Source organism: Dermacentor andersoni, chromosome 8, assembly GCF_023375885.2.
Source record: "Dermacentor andersoni chromosome 8, qqDerAnde1_hic_scaffold, whole genome shotgun sequence".
NCBI classification, from domain to species: Eukaryota; Metazoa; Arthropoda; class Arachnida; order Ixodida; family Ixodidae; genus Dermacentor; species Dermacentor andersoni.
The window spans coordinates 56,086,763-56,112,830 of NC_092821.1; the positions used below are offsets into that span (position 1 = coordinate 56,086,763).

The 26,068-nt window shown below is 46.9% G+C and overlaps 1 protein-coding gene across 1 annotated transcript in view; it reads right to left on the reverse strand.

The window, feature by feature from the left end:
• LOC126538927 (uncharacterized) overlaps window positions 1–26,068 on the reverse strand; it is a 169,753-nt gene that overhangs the window by 40,155 nt on the left and 103,530 nt on the right. The window contains exons 7-8 of the mRNA XM_072289678.1: window positions 14,867–15,010; window positions 13,416–13,447 (exon numbers count right to left, since the gene is read on the reverse strand). Of these exons, the coding sequence (XP_072145779.1) occupies window positions 13,416–13,447; window positions 14,867–15,010 (176 nt within the window). The remainder of the gene's footprint in view (window positions 1–13,415; window positions 13,448–14,866; window positions 15,011–26,068) is intronic.

Consider the following 26,068-nt stretch of genomic DNA (forward strand, 5'->3'; position numbering starts at 1 on the left):
TACTCTGGCCAGCACGCTTCATCGCTTGCTGATAACGAAATCACCAGCGCTCTCATTTATAGTTTTACTATGGGAAAAGTTCTACTAGAAAAAGAAAAGAGTTCCCTCGTAAATCAATTCAACCATCACGTTCCCAAATCCTGTAACGCGCCTTCCACACCTGAGTGGACCGATGCGTGTGCGGCCACCCCCAGGAGGGTTGAAAATAATATATGGAGCGGCAGGCACTGTAGCTTCCCACCAGCAGTGATGAAGACAGCGCTTGCCTCTACCTCACCTTTAAAAGCATGCAGAACTAGCTGCCGACCGGTCATAGTTCAAACAAACAGATTGAAAAGCATCTACAGGGCAAACTTGCACCTGTTAAAACCGGTGTAAAAGAGAAGACAACGCCTCCGGTTATCCGGAAATGGCTAAGTTTAATCGCTTGCTCTAATAGGATGGTGGCTGTCAGCTTCATGTTGAGGATATGTCCGCTCAAGAATTTTTCGAAACCTGCTTGGGCGACTACAATTACGAAGCGATCGCGATACGGCTGAAGCTGCCTTGCGCAGCAATTTGTTTAAAGCGACCCATCACCAACACAAAATGCCGCGACGGGATTGCTTGCTCCTCCCGGTTAAAGCTCCCCTTCCTCCGGCCATGTAGGACTCGAGCACCACTACTTGAAGCGCCAGCGCTGCCATCGTTCTTGCGGGAAAATTTGAATAATCTTACATAGCGACGCAACTGTGATAGCATGCACGGTGATATTATCTAGCGATTTCGGAACTTTCTTTTATTTTGGTTTTTCATAAAGACTTCCCATTGTCGTTGAATATCACTCACTGTCATATTAGAGGAGGAAAAAAGAACAGTTCATCGGGGCCCTCTGAATACGTTCACACACGCTCCTCGCAGAACATATCATGCCAAGGCCGATGTTTGTTCGTGTTATGCTCAGATTGTTCCTTTACAATGCAACGACAGCACGTGGCCTTTGTCAGCTGCACAATTGTCACACATTTCTTTGACAACCTTATTGGAATAGACCTCAATCGACAGAATTTTGTTATCAGCAAGTTAGCATGTTGCCGAAGGTTGTCAGCGTTTAAAAGTCCGCATACATTACAGTTCGTGATAACCTTTGGTAAGTTGGTGATAACTTGGCAAAAAAAATCTTGCTTATTGCCTTAATAATACGGTGGAATGGCGTTTACATCAGGAGAACGCTTTTCCGCTTCCGCGTTTTGCGAAGCTTCGCAATACAATCAGAATGTAGTAGATAACATACGTACAAAGCGGCTTATCATGCAGCCATACACATTCAAACCATCATTGGCGCTAGCTAGGCACCTGCACAAACATAAGGGCGGAGTACGTGCAAGGGCGTATTTCGACCACAATCTGACCTAGAGTAGCGGATGTCTCGTTATACTAAGGAAAGACCTGCTTAGAAGCGGCTCTAGGCTTTAGGTATGTTATAGGATAAGAGGTGAGGTTACAATGCACGTAAAGTGCGTAACAACTCCACTGTCGAAACGCTGAAATAAACAAAAATATGCTTAACTGTTTATCGATTTTGAAGCAGAGCTAATTAAGACATAAAGATACCACTAGGCAAGTTTCAGCGGTTGCGACGCGGCAGCGTGTCCACCCACTGCACTCCGGTCCAGGTTCGATTCGCCTTTGCGGCGTACATTTTGTTCGTTTCTTTGGTTGCTTTTTCTATTTTTTTCAGCAGTGTCTCTGAAAACAATTTTCTCCTCTTAGATATTAAAATGTCAAACCGCAGCAAGCAACGAGTTCCTTCGGCCACTAAGGAGGCAGATGTAATCTGCCGTTTTTGCATGTGCTGTGTGGCACTCATAAAAACGGCTCAAAAAGCTAAACGCATAAGAAGACGATCCGATGCGAGTGACAATGAAGCAGCTGTGATGACGAACTGTGTCGCGTCATCTTTCCCAACGCCTCCTAGATAGAACAAGGTCTCCTCACTTCAATACATGAGGTCATGCTACCTTGCACGAATGCCACAGAGCCTATTAGGGATGCTCACAGGTGCGCCGCGGCGATATTGTCGTCAGGGAATTGGTCAGACCGGCTCTGGGAATGGAAATTTCGGACCAAGTGGCATGACATCATAGACCATAGTGCACAGCCCTCTATCCAGGAGGCCTTCTCTTGCCTTGTCATATAAGTTGCAAAAGGCCTCCGCCGCGTTAGGCAAATTCCCACAGGCAAAAAGAACAAAACAAAAGAACAAAATATTTCGCGACTTGGTATCTAAAACAGGCACCTAATAATGCAATCCGAGATTTTACCGCAACGCTAAAGAAAGAACCGAATTCCGACAGTTCCTATACTTGCAATATTAACCACTGCCTGTTAGAATTAAGATTACTGCGGCATAATTTTTTGCAGATTTCGGCGTTTCTAGACCAATTTTTGTACGCTTTACGTACGTTATCTATCATGCATTGAAAATAAACAGCCACTTAACGTTTTATTAGACCATCGAGCCCTTAGCCGCGTTGGCCCCGAGTACTATTGAAGTTAGTAACACTATATGCATTTTCGATCATGTTGGCCTCTCCCACCGCCGCCTCCACCCGCTTCCTGGCTCCGCGCCCTCCCGCCAGCAGAACCCCCTCTGAACAGCATTCACCACTTTAAATATACGAAGCAAAATCAAGGTAGATGTGCGCATAGTTCACTAATAGGACCGTAAATGCTTTTAAACGTATACAGAACCATGACGTCTTGTACGACGCCGTAATTGACGCTAGCAATTTTTTTCGTTATTACTGCCATAGCGATTATATGTACACTGCAGGCGCATGTCTTCCGTCACCGTTGGCGTCGCCGTGATGTTCCACATGAGTGAAAGCGTGTGAGGGTGAGCCAACGAACGCGGTTAAATCTCGCGCGCGCGGGCGAGGAATGCAGCCCGGATGCGTGCCCTCTCCTGTGGTGCGCAAGGTAGGGGGTGAAGCGAGGGAGGAGGGGCGTTCTTCTCTGGTGGCAGCTACGGTGCCTTGACGCCCTCCTCTCCCAACGCTCCGTACAGAGTGGAGACAGCCGCAGAGTTTCCTACAGTATACTAGAGGGAACTCTGGCGCTGCAATCGTTGACCCACCAAGGATGAGAAGTACATGGATTTTTCTGATGTTCGTGTTCGTGGATACAGACGTTCTTGTGGCTTTGTATATTTCGCTTTATAACCCTTCATTGTCCTGAATTTCAGAGCAATGTATACTTTTCCAAGTGCAGAAGGCGCTGTGAACACACATAATCGCTACCATTCCATCCCGACAACCCATCCCGACAGTGTTGCGTCTGTAACACATCTACCAGAACTAAGTGATGACTCGGTACTGCATGCAGAATGATCCTAGCAGCTACCTCAGCGCAAAAAATCTAAAAAGAAAATAACACTCTACGATAAAGGTGATTACGTCAGAATCAACAATGCACTAACGGAGTTTTACAACTGGTACATTATAGATTTCCCTAAGCGCACAGTAGACACCAACTGGACGGTTTTTACAAATAAAATGATCGAACTCACTACGATTTACATACCAACTATCATTTTAACAAAGCGACCTTCGTCCCCATGGTTCAACACATTAAAACGACTAAACAATAAAAAGAAAAGATTGTTTCGTAAAGCCAAGCGTTTCAATACCGCTCCGGCCTGGGAAAAATATTACGTCACTGAAAAGGAGTTTGATTCTTTGGCCGCAACAGCTAAACGAACCTTCTACTCAACTACACTCCCTAACATGCTGCAAAACAATCCCAAAAATTCTGGAAATACATTACCCCAAATAACCGTAAACCATTATTATTATATGATAACGACAATAACCGTGTTCCAGACCATAAAGTATCTGAAGTACTAAACTCGGTCTTCTCTTCTATGTTCACTTCTGAACTTAACACTGACCTCCCAGACTGTCCTTACCTCAACAACCCAACGATGCCAGACATAACAATCAAAGCACATGGTATCACCAAGCTAATTGAATCCCTCAAATTAACATCCTCAGCCGGCATCGATGGAATCAATTCCAAAATGCTTAAGAACACTTCGCAAATCTCTAGTGTATTTTTATGCCACATCTTTTAGCAATCATTATCACCTGGAGTGGTGCCGCAAGACTGGAAAATAGGTGAGATAATTCCAGTACCAAAAAAAAAGGATCATTGTCATCGTGCCCCAATTACCGTCCAATTTCCCTCATCAGTGTTTGTTCTAAACTAATGGAGCATATAATTTATTCTCATATTGTAAGATTTCTAACATCCGCTAATTTCTTTAATTCTAATCAACCCGGTTTTAAGAAAGGCATGTCCTGCGAGGCTCAACTAGCTCTATTCCTTAATGACATCAGCTCGCATCTTGAACAAAACATACCCATAGACGCCCTCTTCCTAGATTTCCAAAAGGCTTTCGAGAAGGTTCCTCATCAATGGCTCTTTCTAAAACTACCATGTCTTAATCTTAATCCTTGTGTTCTCCAATGGATACGCAACTTTCTGACTAACCGTCAACAGTTCGTTTACGCTAACCAATGCTCGTCTACCTTATCACCCGTTATCTCCGGCGTGCCACAAGGCACAGTCCTGGGGCCACTACTCTTCTTAATATACATTACCGACTTACCGATAGGTTGTTCTTCCAAAATTCGTTTATTTGCTGACGATTGTGTAATCTATCGTCCTGTTATTAACGACGCTGATTCTCGCGCTCTCAAGTCCAACCTTAACGTCATTGAAACTTGGTGTAATAATTGGCTAATGTCCCTCAACGTCAAAAAAACGTCGTTACTTACTTTACATCGTCGCCAATCATTTATTTCAGCTAATTACATTATCGCCGGTTCGAAAATATGTGCTGTGACTTCATATAAGTACCTAGGCGTTCACTTTTCCAATAACCTCAGTTGGTCCTCGCACATTTGCAACATTAGCAATGATGCCAATCGTGTACTATGCTGCCTACGCCGCAATCTACGTCTTGTTCCGCCCTCAGTAAAACTACTCTCATATTTAACAATCGTTCGACACAAACTGGAATACGCATGCTCAGTGTGGGACCCACACCAATCTAACCTGGCAACAGCACTGGCATCCATACAGAATCGTGCAGCAAGGTTCATTAATTCTGACTACTCTTACCACACTAGCGTTAATAAACTTAAATCATCTCTGAACCTTCCAACCCTCGAGCAGCGCCGCAAAACAGCAAGACTGTGCCTCTTATACAAATTTCATAACTCACTACTTCATCAGACCGACATGACGCCTGCGCATCGCACTTCATCCCGTCATAGCCATTCAAAGGCTGTTTATCCCCCTCCAGCTCGCACCTCCGCTCATCTTAACTCTTTCTTCGTTCAAAAGGCGAAAGACTGGAATCATCTACCTGCTGAAGCGGTGCACCACTCCAGTCATTCATCGTTCAAGGCATTCATTGAAAATATGATCTAAATATGCCCACCCCTCATGTAAAACCCCTAATGGGGTATTTGAGGTACCAATAAATAAATAAATGAATAAATAAATAAATAAATAAATAAATAAATAAATAAATAAATAAATAAATAAATAAATATATAAGTAAATAAATAAATACATACACTTGTAAGGATTGAGCTTGCCGAGGCAGCCAAATCAAAACGCGCCAAGCGTCTCAAGCGGCGTGCGCGTGATAAATTCATAAGGGCGTATCACATCGCTGGTAGATGCATGCGTCTGTGGCCTAATGGTTTCAATATCAAGTTTATTTGCTAGACGTCTTTTGTTGGAATCCTGCTGTCGGACAATTTTAATAATTTTCGTTGCGGTATTAATTACGCGGCATATTGTTGAAAATGACGAGATTACAAAATCACAAAGCCGGATGAAGCCAGGACGAAGTTTAGGCAAATACATGTACTTCCCGTAATTTACATGCTGGTACAACTGCTCCCACTGCAGCTCCCATATACACTAGCACCAGAGTTTTCTCTAGCAGTTTTTGCGTGAAACTCTACGGAGTCAACCGCGGCGTCCACTACGGCGTTAGCCACGCGAATCGCGGACGTGGTATTAGATGCCTTGACGGACGCTGTAGGGATGCGTTGCCGGCGCTCCTGTGTCTTGAAAGCGAGCTGCGGCGTGGTTAGAGTGCGCGCTCGCGCGGGTGTCACCCTCCAAGCGATCTGCGAGGTTTGCAGAGTGCGCGCAATGCCGGTAGCCTCGTATGCGCTGTGCCTTTACATGAGTGTTGTGCCTCACGGTATGACTAAAGCCACCCCCTGAAGAAGCGTCAAGAAAGAACTGCTTTGAGCAATCAAAAGTGAACAGTAGTACCATGGTCTCTCGCGCCTGTTAGCGAACAAAAACTGAACGCGGCCTTAAGAGCGATCCGCAGAGCTAATTGCACGATGAGCTGTGCTTCTCTGCCTTCGTTAGTTCACGATTCTGTTAAGTTGTGAATGGCAGTTGTAATTTTCGCACCTTCACCATTCTCAAATGCAGCAACACGACCAGGTTTCCACTATTCACATAGTGGTTCGGTAGCGAATCGTAATTACAGCACTGCTCTATTTGCGATAAGCACACGCTGTGGTAGTATAACGTAGAGGGGCACCGAATAGAGTGCATGGGCGCTATAACATAATACTATTCCAAATTTTCTATTCTGATTTTGCTATTACCCTCCGCGATTGGTCATAAACTTTTATGGAAGACCCCCAATTCACCTGTCTGTCACGCGACATCACGAAAACCACGATTCCTCCCCATCTGATATGACATGTACGCACTCATGCATGATTTGACCGAAAAAAAGAAAAAACAGTTCTTTCTGTCTCGACGCTTTTTCGCCATTAGCCCCCGGCTATAGGTCTAAAGTCTTCGGGTTGTACATACTTCACCTGCCTGTCACGCGACGTCACAAAACCGCGAAACTCACCGTGTCAAAGTTGCGTGTACACGTTACAGAGACATTATATGCCTAAGAAAACTTAATTTTCTTCCTAATAGCCACAGGCTGCCCCAATTCGAAAGGAAGAAAAGATGGCTGCCGCCGATCGCTCAGGCACTGGCTACTCGCACCTGCCGGAGAGCATGGGTTTATTTGCGTATAATAAACCTTCTTGCTTGGCTGTGTAACGTTTTCGAGCACTTTCAGCACGTTTGCGACCTCATTCTGCCAACTCTTCTTTGCTGTGGAACCATTTTAGCGTCATTCTTAAGCTTCCGTTGCATGCTGCCGCGATTTTCGACAATCCACCGCAAGCTAAGTAAGGGAAAGCGGACCAATCGCAGACGCCGGCACCACCCTCTTCATCTGGTGATCGATTTTCAGTGCACTGGCTCTGCCCTATCCAATCCCTCTCCACTTGAGCGTGCTCCTCGCCTCTTGTCAGCCAATTAGATACGACAAGCCGCTCAGTGTAGGCAATGTTATTCGTTTTTCAAACAAACAAAACTGACCTCCTATAAACGATTACAGCGTTTGATTGGTCTGTTCAGACAACCCTGCGGGTGACCGCCCGATGCTTGCGTCGGCGGATGCGCAAATTTGACGTCAGGAGATTGGAATAAAAACATATTGGAATAGTTTTACGTTACAGGGCCCCATTTCTCTTGCTCTGAAAGTGCACCTGAACGCCATGGAAGAAGTGGCAGTGGTTTTAGCAATAATCAGCATGCAGATCTGCGCCGAGACAGGCATGCTGCACACAACACACACACAATAACCGCTCAAGCGAGAATAGCATGTGCAGAGCTGTTCAACGTGCTTATATCCTACGTATCCTAGCGTGAAACGGAGAACAAACAACTAGAAACGTTCGGGGTGACGTGTCTCCGTAATAACAGTCGGATCCGTTTAACGTGTTTGTGACAAAAGTTCGAAGGAGATGTCGTGCGTGCATTTAGCCGCAGTCAGAAAAGAGATTTTTTTCGTGTTTTTCCCATCAGCAGTGCACATGAAGGGAGCATTTCGCTACTACACTGCACAAACATACGAAAAAATCATCCACATTTTGCAATACCAGACAAAACTATCACCACTCCCCAACCGACTACAGTCTGGTTCTTTCTTTCTGTTCTCTTCGGGCAATTTCAACGTGAAAAATAGAAGTATAGAGAGGTGTCGTTTGTGTTATAATGTACTGCGGTGTGTGTGAACGAGACACGAATGCGCAGCATGATACCCTTCTTATGCAAACTAATAAAGGCATGCACTGATTCCGAAGGCTCTGTATTAGACAGGTGATAAAGCTTGAACGGCTCCAGAGTTTGTCTACCAAGAATACTGCTGGGAAACTTATTGAGGAAGAAATTAGAAGTATAAATTTCATGGCTAATGAGGTCGCATATCTTCGCTGTAGGTTGCCAAAGATAACGATCTGACTTATCCGATCCACGCAATGTAGACGTGTGCGCACATTGTACGAGTGAAAAAAAATACAAAGAAATATATTTTGAGATTGTTTCGTTTCTTGAAACCATCTGCATTAGTCGCGTACCTGACAGCTTCACTACTGCTAATGGTGCTTTTTGTGTACTTGGACGTGCGTGATTTAAAATTTGCCACCATGATTTACCGACCATTCAGGTTCTGCACAAGAGCCGTGCTTTCTATTTCTGCGATAGTACGTAGAGCAAAATCTAACCCACATCGCCATGCATAAACTCGGTATATTGTCGTTTAGTGAATAAAATCCTAAGATCAAAATAAAGTACAAGCGCTTTTGCGTGAAACGTATCCAAACCCCTGAAATTCCTGGGATACGAGGAAAAAAACCAAGTACGCGAAGGCGTTGAATCAGATCCTGCAGCAGTTGATTTAACGGCGCACGTCATGCAGGCGCTGAAGGTAGGTGGCGCCACGGTATGCCCTCACGACTAACAGGGCAGCGTCGCGCCATTTCATAAAATTGTGAGGCGGTTGTTGCTTGGCACGCACTGACAGCAGTGGTTTCCCAACCCGTGTGAATACACTGTGCTGCATATTCCGCTGCGCATGTTCGGAAAAAAAAAGGGTTTTGCGCTCACTGCGGCGCTTTTCGTGATAAAAATTTGCACGACGAAGGCATGTTGGAGTCCACATCGTTCAGTGTGAGACTTGCCACAGTGAAGTCTTTGGATTTTAAGAAAAATGTCCAAATTTGCCTTCACTTATGGGAATGGGAATTTCTACGGCGGAGCGTAAGCATAAAGCTATGTCGCCTCCTGGCGGCAGTTGCAGAAAGCAGCGTTTCTGGGAGAGCAGTCTCGTTTTCCAGGAGCGGGCAATACGCGGCAAACCGCCCTGACCAGCGGCTCTCTGTATTCGCCGGCAGGCGCTGACACAAGCTCATGCTAGCGCCGTCGCAGCAGAAGCTGGCATCCCCATAAGTCAAGGCAAATTTGGATTTTTCGTGGGGTTAAGAACCAATCACTTAACTGCGGAAGGTGCTACACTTAACGACGTGCAGCCCAACATACCATGCAGCTGCCAAATTGCAGCATGAATAGTGCAGCGCCGAGCGTAAATCTTTTTTACGAACATACACAGCGAAATAAGCAGCACCCTGCACATATTCTTGCGTTACAAATACTCGCTCGCGATCAGCGAAGGAAAAGCACCCGGCATTCCGGCGTGCATCCTCTCGGGTCCTAAACGGGGCCATTCTGGTCGCTGAGCGGATAGAGGAGATTCGCTTTAAACAACTTTATGGATGATCGCACCTTGTATGCCGGGGAAGTCCCAATGTAAATACATCTTACAGCTCTCAGCGGATACATTCAATGCACGTTGGTATACAGATAGCAGGTCCTCCCTTACAGTGATGAACCGAGCCATGAAGGTGTAAAAAAATTCTATTTAACCCTTTTTCAGAAGAAATCATCAAAAGAAGGAAGTTAAACGTGTAATATGATAAGAAGTTGCTGGGGTGCATATTCACAAATAAAATTTGGTCCTTGAATATGCTTTTACATTAGTTGCAGTTTCGCTAGAAGGTCGAAACAATGACAGCGATAGCTAGCAGGCAAGATCTGTGTTGGTGCGCCACATGACCAAGATCTTGAGCATACGAGGCGTCGAAGGCAACTCTGACCCGATGGTGAGTGCCTACGTGGCGACTTTGCGTCGTATGTGTTCCGGCTGCATCACGCGTTGACGCCCGTCTGTGTATTTGTACAGCGCTCGTTCGCGTTCAATTTGGGCTGCTTTTCACCACGAACACCCGAACACATTGTCGAAGGTATGAAGAAGCATGAAAACACCGTTAGCCGCCGCGGACCACCAATCGGCGGAGGTTCTCGAGGCTCACCTTCGAAAGCACTCCAGGAACGTGCCAGGAACGTGCCAGGAACGCACTACCATATTAAATGCTATTCTTCGTGTCCTAGATGCTACGTATTCTTTAGAACCCAGCTATTCTCTCCCTTTCTTCGGTTGAGCTTCCATGTCCCTCGGCCTAACCGCGTGAACGACCTCGTGCCACTGCTCTCGCGTTCGTAGTCGTCTTTCACAGATGGCTCTGATGGCGCCCATCATGCAAGCGTTTCCGTACTGCCCCTCTCCCTGCGAAGGCGCTGACGACACTGACCCACTGCTAGTCGGTGCAGTGATTTCGGTCTCAAATTTCTTGTCTCAATATACTGCGAACTGAAAACTCGTATTTAGTTGTGCTCATGTTTCGCATTAGGTAGTATCGCAATTGTCAGAGACTTTTTTGTACGCACTTACGCAGTCACAAATGAAAACGCTTAAATATTGATAATGCCAATAATAAAGCGGCTTTTTACAAAACTGCTATGCCTAGATAGTCGGCGCCAACCTAACAATAACAAACAAGACCCACCTGAAAATTTGCAGTGTACTTGGTTTTCACCTCTGAAAGACAGCCGAGCCTGCTGGAATGGGCTTCCAGAATAATCACTTTGCTCTCCTAACGAAAAGGTTGCGTTTATTGGAAAATAAAAGCTAGTTCTTTCAGGCTCAAATATATTATATCCAGATCGCCCATAAAGTTTAATCTAGTCGTTAAGGTTTCCTCTTAAAACCAGAAGAGTCAAAAGCTGATGTGAACTGGAGAAAACAGTTTAGAAAACGCGAAACCTTTTGACGTCCGGCAAATATGCAAACCTGATTCGCTGGCGCGACTGTATTTTTATTGGACACTGTACTCATAACCCTATAATTCTTGTATTGCCACCGACTATAATTTCTTGACCAACCCGTCACGGTAGTTTAGCGGCAATGGTGTTGCGCTGCTAAGCACCAGGTAGCGGGATCAAAACCAGGTCGCGGCGGCGCCTTTTCGATGGGGCCAAAATGGAAAAACGCCCGCGTCCCGTCCATTGGGGGCACGATAAAGACCCTGCTCGTGGTCAAAATTAATTCAGAGTCGCCCACTACGGCGTGCCTCATAATTAAATTGTGGTTTTGGCATGGAAAACCCCTGAGTTATATTCAAGTGAAGTTAATTTCCTAACCAGTCGACAAAAAGACAAAATGGCAAAGCGACCGCGACATTTTGTCCAAGCACTACTTAATTTACGAGTCTTATAGATGTCCATGCTGTCATTATTTGTTTGAACAGAATAAGTCAAGAATACAACAAATGATACGTAGTATTCTCATTATAACAAATGTATGCCATCAAGAGCACAATTACTTTGTGAAACCAGTTTTTTCTCCTTTCTATAAACCATCAGATATGTACAAAGCGACAGCGTATCACCATCACGTTGATTGGCGGGATGAACCTTACGTGAAATGCGTACGTGGAACCGGTTTACGGCGGCACCCGGCATAAAACAATTTTGTGTTAGAAGTGGGTAGGCTGCTACGGTGACACACTCACGGTGGGGCACGCTAAACGTCTTGCGATTGCAGCAGCAGTTGTGTACGAGCTAGGATACCGAAATGACGCCACCAAATACACAAGCATTCGAAAACTTACGTGCCTTTGTTAAAGCTTGTGAATGTCTAAGGGTATAATTTTGCACTAGCGCTCACTGCTATTCGTAGCGACATCATTTGTTTTGAAAAGAGTGTTTGGACAGTTGGGTACAGAAAATAAGTCGATTCAGGAGGCGCCCGACATGACCTTAGGCAGCTCGTGTGCCTTGCACTCGTAGATGGTTGGGGTTTCTGTTCTTGCCTCTACCTCCTCGCTTGCACTTCCTATGGACAAGGACACGTTCCGACCTAGTCAAGGTGGCTGGATATCTCTCCGTCTTGCTGTCCGAGCTTCTCCACGCCGTTTCTGGACCCGGTGTGTCTAACGCGGAGTTTCCATAACCAAACAAGTGTGACCGCACTTCTACGCATTAGAGCGCCTCATGGGAACATGGTTTTAGATTGATGGATTACACCTCCCATGCCTGAGTGAGCTCTGTGAAACGCGATCGCTCCAGCTCGTATAAACAAACGTACTGCTGAGGTATTCTTTTCTAAAAGGTGAGCACGAGGCTCAATTTATCTTTAATTGCGCCATGTGTGGTGTGGCAACGGCGCCATCTGTGTACGAGACAAATTCATATTTGAGGAATGGCGTCTTTTTGCTACACGATGGCACAAAAGTTAGACGTCGGGCGTTTCGTCGGCATTGGCAAACTGACAAAGTTAATTTAGGATTTCGGCCAGGACGACCGCGTTCCAATGGGGACGAAAATGCAAAAACACCCGTGCACCGGGTGATAGGTACTTGTTAAAAACTCCAGGTGATCAAAATACTCCGTTGTGCCCCACTACGACGTGCCTCCTATTCACATTCAGTTTTGGCACGTAAAACCCCAAAATCTAATTTAAATCATTTAAGATAAAGCCAAGGGGGTCCTGCGATCTTAACTTCCAATCATGCGTGCTCCTTAGTTCTGATTGGCTAGTGATGGCGAAACTTGGTGGCCGCAAACTTGCATCCCTGTGTCTTGCTGCCCGAGTCTCTTCATGCCATTTCTGAAACCCTCTTGCCAAACGCTGTGCGTCATTGCCAAGCAAGAGTAAAATTTCTGAAACAATTCCACACGGCTGTAACTGATCCCACCTGATAAGCACAGATTTGAGTAAGTTTGATAAATATAACTGATGTGACTGTGTGTGATTTCTCATACACGTTCACTACAACTGGAATCGATAACAGTGTTTCCGAGCTTTGCCTGTCGGAACCCCGAGCAAGACGCTACATTTAGTGAGTGTGGTGTAATGTGTAGTGCAACAACGAGGTAATCTGTGCATGCGACACCTGTATCATCGAGTAATGGCTTAATTACCAATAGGATTTCGAAACAATAATTGCTGGTAAAATACTTGGGGGGGGGGGTAGAATTTCTGATTGTGCGAGGTATTCATGCAGAGGAACATTCTCAATAACCTTTTTTTAGTAACTACAAAAATTGCATTGAATACTGTAGAGGCAAAATTGTTTGTTACACACCGTACTTGCCAGGATCCGCGCTTTCTCCGGCCCTGAAAAATGCATGAAGGGAAGCAGTTTTTGAAAACTATACAATTTAAATGTATATTAGTGACAAATGTATCACAAGTAGTATGCAAAATTAATCTGGGTTTTAAGTGGGAAATTAGTTTATATCAAATACAAAAAGCCAACGTTCAATATGCTTTTATTTCTGCTCTATCCTGCATTATTTCTCTGTCGCTTACTATGAGCACCTAACTCCAGTTATTCATAACGTTCAGTACTCAGTGCGATAAATAACTACGTGCGAACTTCTGCTTACTGATGTTCAATTTTGCGAACGGTTATTGACTAAGCTTGTGAAAGCAGGGCAACGACGCGGGAGGTTAGAACGCACAAGGCCAATCACTAGCAACGTATTGTGTTCCCTTACATATTTGACACTAACCATTGCGTTAAGCGAAAAACACAAATCAGCTTTTACCGTCCATGCAATTTTCGACCAAAAAAGCGATTAAGAATGCCTTAAATATTAATTGAGCTGTTTCTGGAGCACCTTTGGTACCCTGTGCGTAATGAATTTTTTTTAGAAATTATGAAAGCTTGATCCTTTTATTGCAGCGCATTTATCCAATTGGGTCAACTCAAACATGTTCATCATAAAAAAAAGTTACAGTGACGTTTCGCTTAGTGAACGCGCGTATCGCGCAAGCGTATGGGTGTTATAGCGCACGTGAGCCTATCGGCCCTGGGAGCGCCTAGACGCCTACACTCTGTCCGCATCGCAGATCACTTTCAAGATAGGGATCTTGCGGCCGCACCATACGCAGCAGCCGCCGGAGTAGAACGTCCCCCCTCCCCCCCCCCCCCCCCGCCTCCCGCCGGCGCTTTGCATGCGACGCAAAATGGCGCACTTCCTCGCCGCTTTCCTCGCTTGCTCGCGCGAGATTGCGCCGCTATCGTCGGCTCACCTTCAGACGCTTTCACTCGCACATACAGCGTAGGGCGGCAGAGCCGATGTTATCACGAAACGAGCCCGCTATATCCCTTTCGCAGACTAATCGAGTAGCAATTATCCCCGCCAGAGGGTGGTAAACCCAGCGCGCCTCCGCCTACCCACCGACTCAACGACGTTTCGCTCGACGCCACCTAGACTTTCCTTTAGGTGGCGTTGAAGGAGCGCACCGAGTGCTCGGCGCGCTCCTTCGTACTTTCCCCTTTCGTACTTTCCGCCTCGAGCCGCCTTCCTCCCAGGCGTCTTCCTCCTCCAGCGCTCGCTTCCCTCGGTGTTTCTAGCATATCTTCGCCGGTTTCACTATCCAACTATGTACGCTTGCGCGTAAAATGTAAGGCTAGTATTCAACGCTGGGATAGGAAGCTAATTGTATTGCATTATCAATAGGTTTGGTGGTGTTGTAGTCACCTTAAAACTATATAACTACGACAAAGAGTAATGAGTACATACATACCTGGTCATCCTTTCTGAAGTATGTTAAATTATGTTGAAATCCCACGTCCGGCTTTGTGCTCTTCAGAGACCACCAGCATATAGGATGATCGATTCGTCCCTCATTACTCAAGCGTACAATTAGTGGTTCAGTCCCATTGAGTAACTGCGTCCCGTGAAAAAATTGACACTTATGCAGGTGCGCGTTTAAAGCCAACTTGGTTATGAATAAATTTATTTTGACAAAATTTACTTGCATTGAAAAAGCTGATGTAATTGATTTGTGCATCTGTAGTGTAGTGTGGAAAGTCTGTATCTTTGCGCAAAAGTAAAACATGTACACAGACAATTAGTTGAGTTGTGTGCCCTCATATCTGCTCAAGTAACTTCTTTAATGTCTGATGTATTTGCCTTATAATTACGCGCACAAACAAGAATATATGAAGTAAAATGCGATTACATATAGTCGTATCCTTGGCACGCGTATGACATGATTTATTTAATTTATACTGTGTATTTTACAAAGTTTAGGCAGTTTAACGTTGCTGTGATCCTAGTCCTGAGTCGCGGGTTCCAGGCATGAAAAATAGGAGGACCAAAATATTCATTGGAACAGTGGTACCTCAATAAAAAAAAAAAAGGGTAACAGGAACAAAAATGTCTGTGTGTGTATGCAATTATGCATGCATGTACAAAAGCAGCACATTGTTTTCCCCGAAGAGCTATCTGGTAAATGCTGTTTTCAGCAGTGAACTACTGCAAAGTGCTAACAGTTTTGTTTTTGGTGGATATATTTTATTGAATTTTATCGCAACAGCGATGTATTTGACAACAACACGAATGAAACCTTTAGTTTTATTGGCCCTTCAAGTTGCAGCGAGAATTCATTTGCCAAATCAATTTAAAAGAGCGGTGTTTCGCGCAGAAAGGCAAATATGAACACATCTCAATAGCCTAGCGTGCTTTTGTCACACTAAACGCACGCCTAGCGTGCGTTTAGTGTGACACTTGCTGTCAACACTAAACACTAGCGTGTAGACGAATGCCAGCTTAGACGAGCGATCCCTACGGACTGCCTGTCCCTGCAAACCAATTTCCGACGCTTGAAACTACACGGCTTCCAAAATAGGCACACGAGAACACAGCGCACGTGAGGTTACCGGCCGTGTCGGCGCGCCCATTCATTCCAACCGCTTTAGGTTACGTCCAATTATGACGCCGCGTCCCTTGCTTACCCTAATCTGCGCGCACAGCCATGAACAGCCACTGGCGATGTAGAGAAGAAGACGCTTGTTCACCTGCCTTCATCCAGCTACCGTTCACGCACCTCTGCATCCCCTGCATACCCTAGCGTGGGCTTGGTCGCGCCACTTCCAGCACCGGACACGCGAGAGAAAGGCGCGCCTGAAGCCATCATCCGTCTCGGCCCCCCCTCGTACGATTTCTCTGGCATCCACAGCGTGCGCAATGTTTTCGCACTTCGACCGTATACGGAACCACACGCTGGTGACGCTGGCTACAACTTGCCTGGAGTGCGAATATCCAAGTCACTTAAGCAAACGCTAAAGAGGACGATGGCGCAAGCCTGGCTACTCACCAGAAATTCATTACAGTGCTTCACATTTTCATTCTGATGCGTTTGTTACTTTCTATTACATGTTTTCTCCCACCAAAGGTGGTGTGCTCGAGTGTGCTTAATTACAACTACTTTATTTAGTTGTGCATATATAACCTTCCTCTAATTAACACCTAAAAGTCAAGGGCCCTACTCCTACCAAAGGTCAAGGCTACGAGTGACTTAACGCTACCATAATTAACGATGCCTTAATTCACTTGCTCTTAATTAACACCAAATTTAGTAGGTTCGAGTATCGACCTCCACGATGTCAATTGGAGTCCAAATTGGAGATAGGGACATTTCACCCATATCTCCGAGTGGGTTCGACAGCCATGAATGGTCAAAGACCAGACTACTACGAACGGTCGTGGGTACTAGTGTGTTAATTAATTATACCTAAATAACCTGTGCCATAATTAAGTTTGATTTTGTTCACTGCACGGATCATGGGTTCTACTCCCACCAGAGGCCATTGGTTCGACTCTCGACCTTCACAATGTCAACTCAATCTAATTTGGGGACATGGCCTGACTCCCATTTGACTCCCACCAACTGTTGAGGGTTCAACTTTCTGTGAATTTTAGTACAACAAATTTTCGTGCCATAACACCGTATGGCGTAACGCCGGACAAGGTATTTTTCGTCCCATTAGCCATCTAAGACTTTCGCTTTGAAAAAAGTAAATAAATGAAATACGGCCCAACACGCCAACTCACACTTCATCACCAAAGGAACCTTCCTGCGGCACCACAATCTCCCTCACGTTTGTTCCACTTTCCATGGCGCTTGCTATTTCATATACTTTTTACAAGAACCAGTATTTACATCGCGCACTCGGGAATGCCACGGGCATGCCGCCACTTAACGCCGTCTAAATTGCGCATTAATTGGGATCAAGCATGCATCAGCCACCGCCGGCTGCTCTAGTAACGCGCTGGCGTGAGGCCGGGGATCACAGGGTAGTGTTTATTGAAAATGTGGAGGAACACAGGGAGGGTGTGGTCTGTATCAAACAACGAGAATTGCGACATAGACAGGAAGGTATGAGATGAGACTATGAGCTTCATCAGCTTGAGCTGCACACAACTAGCCCGTGTTAACACCTTTCCGCAAGACGAGCACGAACTCAACCGCCAGCGCTGCGTAGCAAACCTGCAGGGATAAACGTTTGAGCCAGGACAGAGCCTGAAAAGTTGGTCGGACAAATGTATAGATTATCAGTAAATTGCACGTTTTTTTACAGTTTATACATGTATCCATGAACTACACATATAAGGCTGTGATGTGTATAGTGTGCGACACGGTGCGGTGGTTGAAAAGACAAGAAGCAGACGACAAGTAGTGCGCGCGCCAAGCGAATTACGTACTGGATGGAAAACGACAACGTCGAAGAGCGTCCCACACGTGAACACGTGGTATAAGAAAAGAAACTAAAAGAAAAAAGCCAATCCGATCCGAAGAAACCAGGGAGCTTCAAGCAACTAATGAGCAAACGGCGAATCGGCCAAAGCGGTAGAAAAGCGAGGCGCACTGGCAGGAGGGGTGAGAGTTCCAGCAAGCGACGCCAGGATAAGGTCGGCCACCGGAACGGGAGCTGAAGACAGGCCGTTGGGTTCTAGACCCGAGCCACCAGGGCTCCACCCGACCGGGGCCTCCAGCCAACCCTTTCCTGGGCGTCGCCACTCTACCCGACCGTGAACAGCTGCCCAAGGCCGGCGAACTTCGGCGCCCGTGGGCAGAACGAGAGCGGTCGGGCTACGGGCCCGAGTTCTACGTCTGCTGCCTGACCAGAACGCCGCCGCCATCTGCTTGCGCCGCCAAGCCACCTGCTTCCCCTCTCCAGCCGGAGCGACCGCGCTCTGGTCCCCCTGTCAACGGCCCAACACCCCGTCCTTTGGTGAGACCGACTCCACTTCTCTCGCCAACCTGTCTCCGCTTCTCTACGTCGAGACTACTATGTGCCCTAACAGTCATGGTGAACCCGGACTCACGCACTCTTAATACGATCGTAGCCCTAAGCGCGTTTCATGACGTGATGTATCTTTGTGTGTTTATTTTATGGTTTTTTGTACTCGTTCTAGATTTATTAAAACTTTTTGTGTGTGTTTTTTGGAACAAACGGCTTCGTCCTCAATTGGGTTCTCCGATGCTCCCCTCAGAGAACCGTCTCAACCTTTAAACAAAAGAACCCAATTTGTGATGCAGGTTCTTTTGTAAGAAAGCTTTTTTATCTAGTTACCACAATGTTTTTGTATTAGGTATATTGTAACCTCTTACAGTGGAGCGATTCTACAGATAGTGCAGCCTGATATATACATATCTATATGTATATGGTCACGAACAGTGGCGAAGACAAAAACGTTGTAGTGGGGCTGGATCAAAGTCTCTCCTATCGGACTGTACAACCTCCTAAAACATGTGTTCCCTGTGCAGTCTTGACTGGCCAAATGCTAGCCGTTTACGGTTGAGTGAATGCGCCCCCTAACGTCTTTTTTCGTGGAGGTGGCGGACTCTATTCCTCCCAGCCCTGGGTCTTTGTAGCGGACGCCACGTTTCTCCCGCCCCTCCATGGCTGAAGCCAGTAGGCCGTCATCGCATCCCACACCCGCGGCTCTGGCAACCATGGTCTTCTCGAACACCCTTTCCTCGGTATATTTTGCGGTGCGGACAGCAAAGACTTCAATGAATGGCTCCTATTTTACGAGCGCGTCAGCAAGCGCCACATGTGGGGATGAGACTATGATGCTCGCCAAAATCATTTTGTACCTACGGGGAACAGCTCGCGTGTGGTTTAACACGCTCGAAAAAGAACTGATAAGTTGGGGCGTATGCAAGCAGAAGACGCGCGAATTGTTTCGCTGGTCAATCGTGCGACAAATTACAGCCCGGCACAAACTCGCGGCCAGTGCTTAGACGCCGACGAAATCGTACGTTCCATATATCTCAGACGTGCTAGCCTTGTGCCGCACCATTGACAAAGACATACCAGAGGCGGACAAGGTTGGCAACTTGTTGGAAGGCATAGCTGACGATGTCTTCAACATATTCATGTGTAAGCACTGCAGCACGGTTCACACCATCATAACAGAAGGCCATCGGTTCGAACAAGCAAAAAGCAAGCGCATTACATACCGATTTATCAGTTTCACTATCGCAGCTGCGACACCCTCATGCGAAGATCCCGTGATGCTTTCTCCGTTCTCGACGCCTAACAACCTCACCAAGATTGTTCCTCAGGAACTCGAATCCATGGCTCCAGCCTCTTATCAGGCATCTGCTCACGACCATTTGGCGACAAGATCCCTAATTCAAGCCCTTGTCCATCAAGAGGTTGCGAATACGAGAATTCCATGAGCCATCTGTCACGCACCTTAGCCCATGTGCGCTTTCGGTCCCCACGTAGAACACTAAACCGACCGACTTGTCGCTGCTGCCGCTTCCCGGTTCACACCCCGCTACAGAAACCCATCTCAGTGGAGGACGCCATATGATCGACCAATCCGTTTTTCCTGCTCTCGCGTCGGCCACATTTCACGTCATTGCCACAATCGTCGATATTACCAAGTAAGCTTCCCCGGTGACCTCCGCCAAAATGGTTACCCATCTTCTCGAAAATCTCTTCTCCACGACCATCTTCCGGCCCGTGAATCCCACCGTCTATGTTCGCACACTGTACCGACGTACGCCGATATTGCCGCTCAAGGACACTGGTCTAGCCGTCCACCGTCACCTCAGAGTCGCCAGTCGCTCGCCCTCCTAAGCCTACTCTTGCCACCACCAGGGAAATTAAGCGGTGCAGCTTCGGGATGTGAGGCTGCATGGACGACAAGGATCGCAAAACCTATAATGACTCCTACTTCAAGACGAAATTTGCTCTGTTCTCGTCGACGGCTTGACCGTTACTGCTCTCATTGATACTGGCGGCCACATATCTGCTATGAGTTCTACGCTCCGACGCCGCCCACGAAAAGTTGTGACACCTGCCATCTCCTACTGTGCGAGTAGCTGAAGGCACCCGGACACCGGTTCTCGGTATGTGCGCTGCCCGCGTTACTGTTGCCGGCCCCCACACTTCAGTTGTCTTCGCTCTTCGCGATGGTTGCCCACATGATATCATTCTTGGTATTGATATCTTGACCGCCCACTCTGCCCTCATCGATTGTTCTACTTCCATTTTGCGGCTCGAAGTGCTATTGTGCCCCAATCACGCCGCATACCGTAACATTCGCCTACGTTCTGTGTAGTTTCTACGACTACCTGCTCAGGCTGCTACCTATGTTCTGTCACCGTTTCCCCCAGTCCCTTGTGGTGACTATGTGGTCGCTCCCTTCACAGATCTGACCCTTTCACCTAACATCGCACTTCCTCATACCATGGTAGCTGTTGCCAACAACAGAACGATGCTTCCAGTCCTCAACTTTTCTACTTCGACCCATATCCTTCAAGGAATTTCACTAGCCGAACAATCACCGCTGGAAGAGCGTACAGTTTCTGCAGTGACTTCCGACGCTGAGACCGTGCCCCAACTTGTCAAACCGGCGCTAACCAAGGCACTTTTGTACGAAATTATATCCTCCGACCTCTTACCTTCTAAAAGTGAAGCAGTCCATGCTTTCCTATTTTCTTAACTTGACCTTTTTAATGTTGAGAACAGTCCACTAGGCCGTAGGCGTGTCGTGGACCTCTGCATCGATAATGGAAACGCCAGCCCCCTTCACAAGCACCCAAACCGAGTGTATCACTCCTAGCGCCAAGTCATCCGAAAGGAAGCAGAGAAAATTGTTGGCAAAGATGTTATAAAGCCATCCTCTAGGCCTTGGGCATCGCCTGTGGTGCTTTTGAAAAGGGCGACAGCTGGTGGTTTTGCGTCGATTATCGTCAGCTGAATAGGGTAACGGTGGAGGATGTGTATACTCTCCCTCGAATTGATGATGCGCTCCACTGCCTCTATGGTGCCAGATCTTTCTCATCGCTAGATCTCAGCACGGGATACGGTCAAATTGCTGTCGGTGACCGCGACCGCGAGCAGGTCGCTTTCATCACACCCGACGCCCTCTGCCAATTTAAGGTCATGCCTTTTGGGTTGCGTAGAGCACCTGCAACTCACGAACGCATGATGCACCCTCTTCTACACGGTCTTAAATGGTCGACCTGTCTTTGTTATCTGTACCACGTTATGGTATTCTCGCGTTGTTTTGAAAGCCACCTCCCTCATCTGTCGGCCATTCTCGACAAATTTCGCTGGGGTGGCCGTGAGGTCAATTCGTCTAAGTGCGCCATTGGGCGCCGCCAGATCAATTTACTTGGACACCTAGTTGATGCTACTGATGTCCAGCCAGACCCTCACAAAGTCCGTCATGTTCGTGAGTTTCCGGTTCCGCGTTCAACGCATGAAGTGCGCTGCTTTCTTGAGCTCTGCACCTACTTTAGCCGCTTTGCTCTAAACTTTGCGGGCATTGCTCGAGACCTCATGGACCTCCTCAATAAAGATGCGACCTTTTCTTGGGCCGCGGATCAAGCAAGTTCCATTGCATCGCTGAATTCTGCCCTCCCATCACCACCTGTGCTGGTTCATTTTGACCCAGCTGCTAGTACTGACCTTCGCACCGTCTCAAGCGGCCATAGCATAGGTACTATCCGCGTCCAAACACAGAATGGACCTAATCGTGTGATAGCATATGCTAATCGGCTCTTATCAGAATCGAAAAAGAAGTACACTATTACAGAGCGGGAGTGCCGAGCTTTAGTCTGGGCTGTCGCAAGACACATAATTTAATTGAAAGAAGGCAGAGAGGTTGGCCTGAGCTAAGGCGCTCTAACCTGCTACTCTGCACAGGGGGAGGGCGAACGGGGACTTAAAGGTGTGATGAGGCATGATGATGGCATAGCAAGAGGGCTGCACAAAGTTGAAAGCAAGTTCAACACTCTGATGATAAACATTCACAAATTTCATCCTAGAAGCCACTATAAGGTTTCGTATCAAGTTTGTAGTCACCAATTTAAGTAAACCTAAAAATAAAGGCGCTTGGACGAAGCTGGTGTGTGGGCCTCCACTGCGTGCACAGCACGAGAGCCTAACAAAAGCTTCATAGCATATAAAGAGCTGCCATAAGCGGCTCCAGCACGGCGAGCACTTGTAGGGCAATTTTAGCGGCTGGACTCTCGAGACGACCGAGAATCACGCGCATTGACTCTACCAGGTGTTTCAGCATTTTTTGTACACTCTCCTTCTCATTGTGTTCATCTCCTTGCTTGCCCGTAGTGTCACCGGTTTCATTAGCTCTATTATTCTTGGCTTTATGGCGCAGATGACCACTAGGGCCAGCAGGCATGGCCGTGGGCCTAGAGGGCAGCAAAGGGGATTCCGTGTCTCTATCAGCCGGTGGAGGTCAATGCTTGCCACGAGCACGCGTCGACCTTGAATTATCAGTAGACACCGTTACCGTCCTCGATGCACGCACAGGCAGAGGTGGTCGTGGTACCTGTGTCACGATAGGTAGTTCTCCTGAAATGGTGTTGTGGTGCTTCTGTCGCGAGCGTTGCTCACTTTGGCGAACAGATTGAGCAGCCCTTTTACGTGAAGATTGGTCTCTTGCCATTTTTCGAAGAATACGAACCTCTTGTTTCATCTTCGGGCATTCCTTCGAAGTCGCTTCGTGAGAGACATACAGTTCGGACATTTAAATGAGGCCGCCTCAGAGTCGGTGGTATCATGCTCTTCACCGCAACGCGAGCAGGTGGCTTTGCTTCTACAAACAGCGCTCACGTGTCCTATCTTGTGACATTTGCGGCAGTGAATGGGCCTCGGAACGAATGGTCGTACTCGGTGTATCACGCAGCCCACTTTGACAGACGCTGGTAATGTCGAAGAAGCAAATATTAACTTGATACATCGGGAGTGCCCCAAGCAGTGAATCTCAGGAATGCGTACCGATGACGTCAAAAGGATCTTGAGGTCGGCATGCTTGATTTCAAGCTCCACGTCGGAAATCGCTCCACTTGTCTCCTTCCCGTAAGTAATAAAGGAGCGGAACGGGATTGCGCTTAACTGTGGAATGGGCTTTAACTTCTCAAGTATTGCAGAATTTTTCACATCTATTGTCAGGATGTTCTTGTGAGCGTTGATTCTGATCTCTTTGATTTGCCCAGGGGCCACATTTTCAAAATATTCGGTTAGAAACTGCCCGCTGAGGGAGTTCATGATATGTGATGTCGAGAGCGGCACGTAAGAAACCATGAAGGATGCCTTGCTATATTGATTCAATGAAGTCGCCTCAGTCGACATACGGCGCATCTTCTTCATAGGGCGGCCCATGACTACGTTGTACTCGCTGTCAGAATCCATTGCTTCTGGCGTTGAGCTCTCCCAGTAATGGAGCTGGTCCGAGCTTCCAAAGGCACGTCGTCCAAAAATGAGCGATGAAGTGGACGACTGACCTTGTTCAGGTGGTCCTGGGAACATCTTCTTGCTCATCCTTGATGAAATGACTCTCACGAAAATGGTAAGAACGTAAAAAAAATGCATAACAGCGAGAGGCCAAGAGCACCGGTGAGCTCTGGGCGCTTCTTTCTTTTCCTCCTCGGGCTGTCGCAAAATTTCGTTCATACCTATATGGATGGCCGTTCGTGGTCATAACAGATACTCATGCGCTCTGCTGGCTCTAAACGATTACAGCTCCCACAGGGAGGCTCGGCCGTTGGGCATAACGATTAAAGGAGTAGACGTTCTCGGTTGTGTACAAATCTGGCAAGTTACAGAGGGACGCCGATGACTGGCTATCCCATCAGCCCGTTGAATCATCCGACTCCACTGAAACAGACCCCTACACCTACGTCTGAGCAATCACAGACTTCATCCATGTGGCCGACGAACAGTGTCGATACCTCGTTGCTAGCTCTTATTGACTGTGTGCAATGCGGCACCCTCGACTCCTCACTCAACGTGTTCTCGCTTCAGGATAACTTTCTTTACGGCCACAAAATGCAGCCCGATGGCGCAGAACTTCTGCTCGTTGTCACGCGTCATCTACGCAGGGATGTCTCCGTCCAGGTTCATGAAGCCCCAACTTCCTGTCACATGGGCGTCTCCGGAATTTATGATCGCATACGGCGACGTTTCTTTTGAAAGGGCCTTTATCGTTCCGTTCGCCGCTATGTAACATCTTGTGGCCTTTGTCAGCGCCGGAAGAAACCTTCAATTCAACCTGTTGGTCTACTTCAGCCAATGGACGTTCTAAATGAGCCGTTTCATCGCTCGGTGGCCAGTCTGCACTTGGAATCCTACAGTGGGCCAAGGATGAACTCGCAGCTGCGAATGACGAGAAAGCTGGTTACCACTTTTTCGAATAATCCAGGGCTCGCAAACTCTGCACGCGTGCAAGAAGGATAAACTGTCTAAATATGAACTGAGGCTGGTGGCAGACTTGATTTAGCTTCTCTCCTCTGTAAATGAAGCCACGGCGTTGCTGCAGAAAATCCACGAGAAAGGAGGGTTTTTGCTTCCCGCGCTACGAAATATCGAAGTTTCCCTTGCGGCAATCTGAAGCAAAGGCCCACTTCTTTTCAAAGAGGCGGGTAAAGGCCTACAGCGTAGCCTGGAGAAGCGGTGCGCAAGCATGTAGATTGACTTTTTTATGGTGACCTCCTAGACCTACTGTTTAAGTCTTCTTGGCGTTCAGCTGCAACAGCTCAGCAGATGCGTTCGGCTGTGCTGGGGAGGGGGCCTTTTTTATTAGGGTGGGATAGTGCCAGCACCACTCTGAATGCAGACTGTGAAGCAGGGCCAAGAAGAATATGATGTTTAAAAACATAAGGCAAAATTAAAGTCCGCAACCAGGACACAACATGCCTGGAACCATTGCAGGGTAAATTTGTCTTTCCTTTACAGAGCGAAATTGCGTAGACACAATTAAGCTCCTGACCTATTGGATAGCGAACGTGAGCCGTTTCCCCTTGCTTTCCCGCGTCGCAAGTGCAGTTTTCACTCTGAATGCGACGTCAGCTGAGGAGAACACGTGTTTTCTACGACATCGTTGATAATGACAGCGAAGCGAAATCGGTTGTGAAGCACCTCTTTTGAGCAGCTGATATTTGTGAAGTGCAACAAATATATAGAAGGCAATTGTTTTACCTTCTTTTTTGGTTTGAGCGCTAACCGTGGAAGCAGCCGTCATTCACACTTCGAGCTTTCAATACTTCACGGCGAAGCACCCATTTAGCTGATGACATTTTGTCGCAAAATTTCGATGAATAAATCAAAATAAAGCAACTGCTTGCTCCTTGCACTGCTTGCGACCTTTATTGCAGCATTTAAATATCACGAGAACACCTAAAGAAAAATGATCTATGTCATCATTTTAGCGTCAACACATTTAAGCATACACGATAATAATATATCACAAGCCGTTAAAACATGTTCACCATGCAAATACAACAGGTGAGGCAGAGCTGCCCCTGCAGTAATTAGTAGGGTGGTTGTACCGCACAAGATATGTCGCCAAACTACTATCCCTCGGCCTCGGTAATGTGTTTTGCGTGTTCTTGCCGTTCTTAAGCCGTATGATGACATCAAATTTATGGTGCGTTCATCGATAACTCGATAAAACT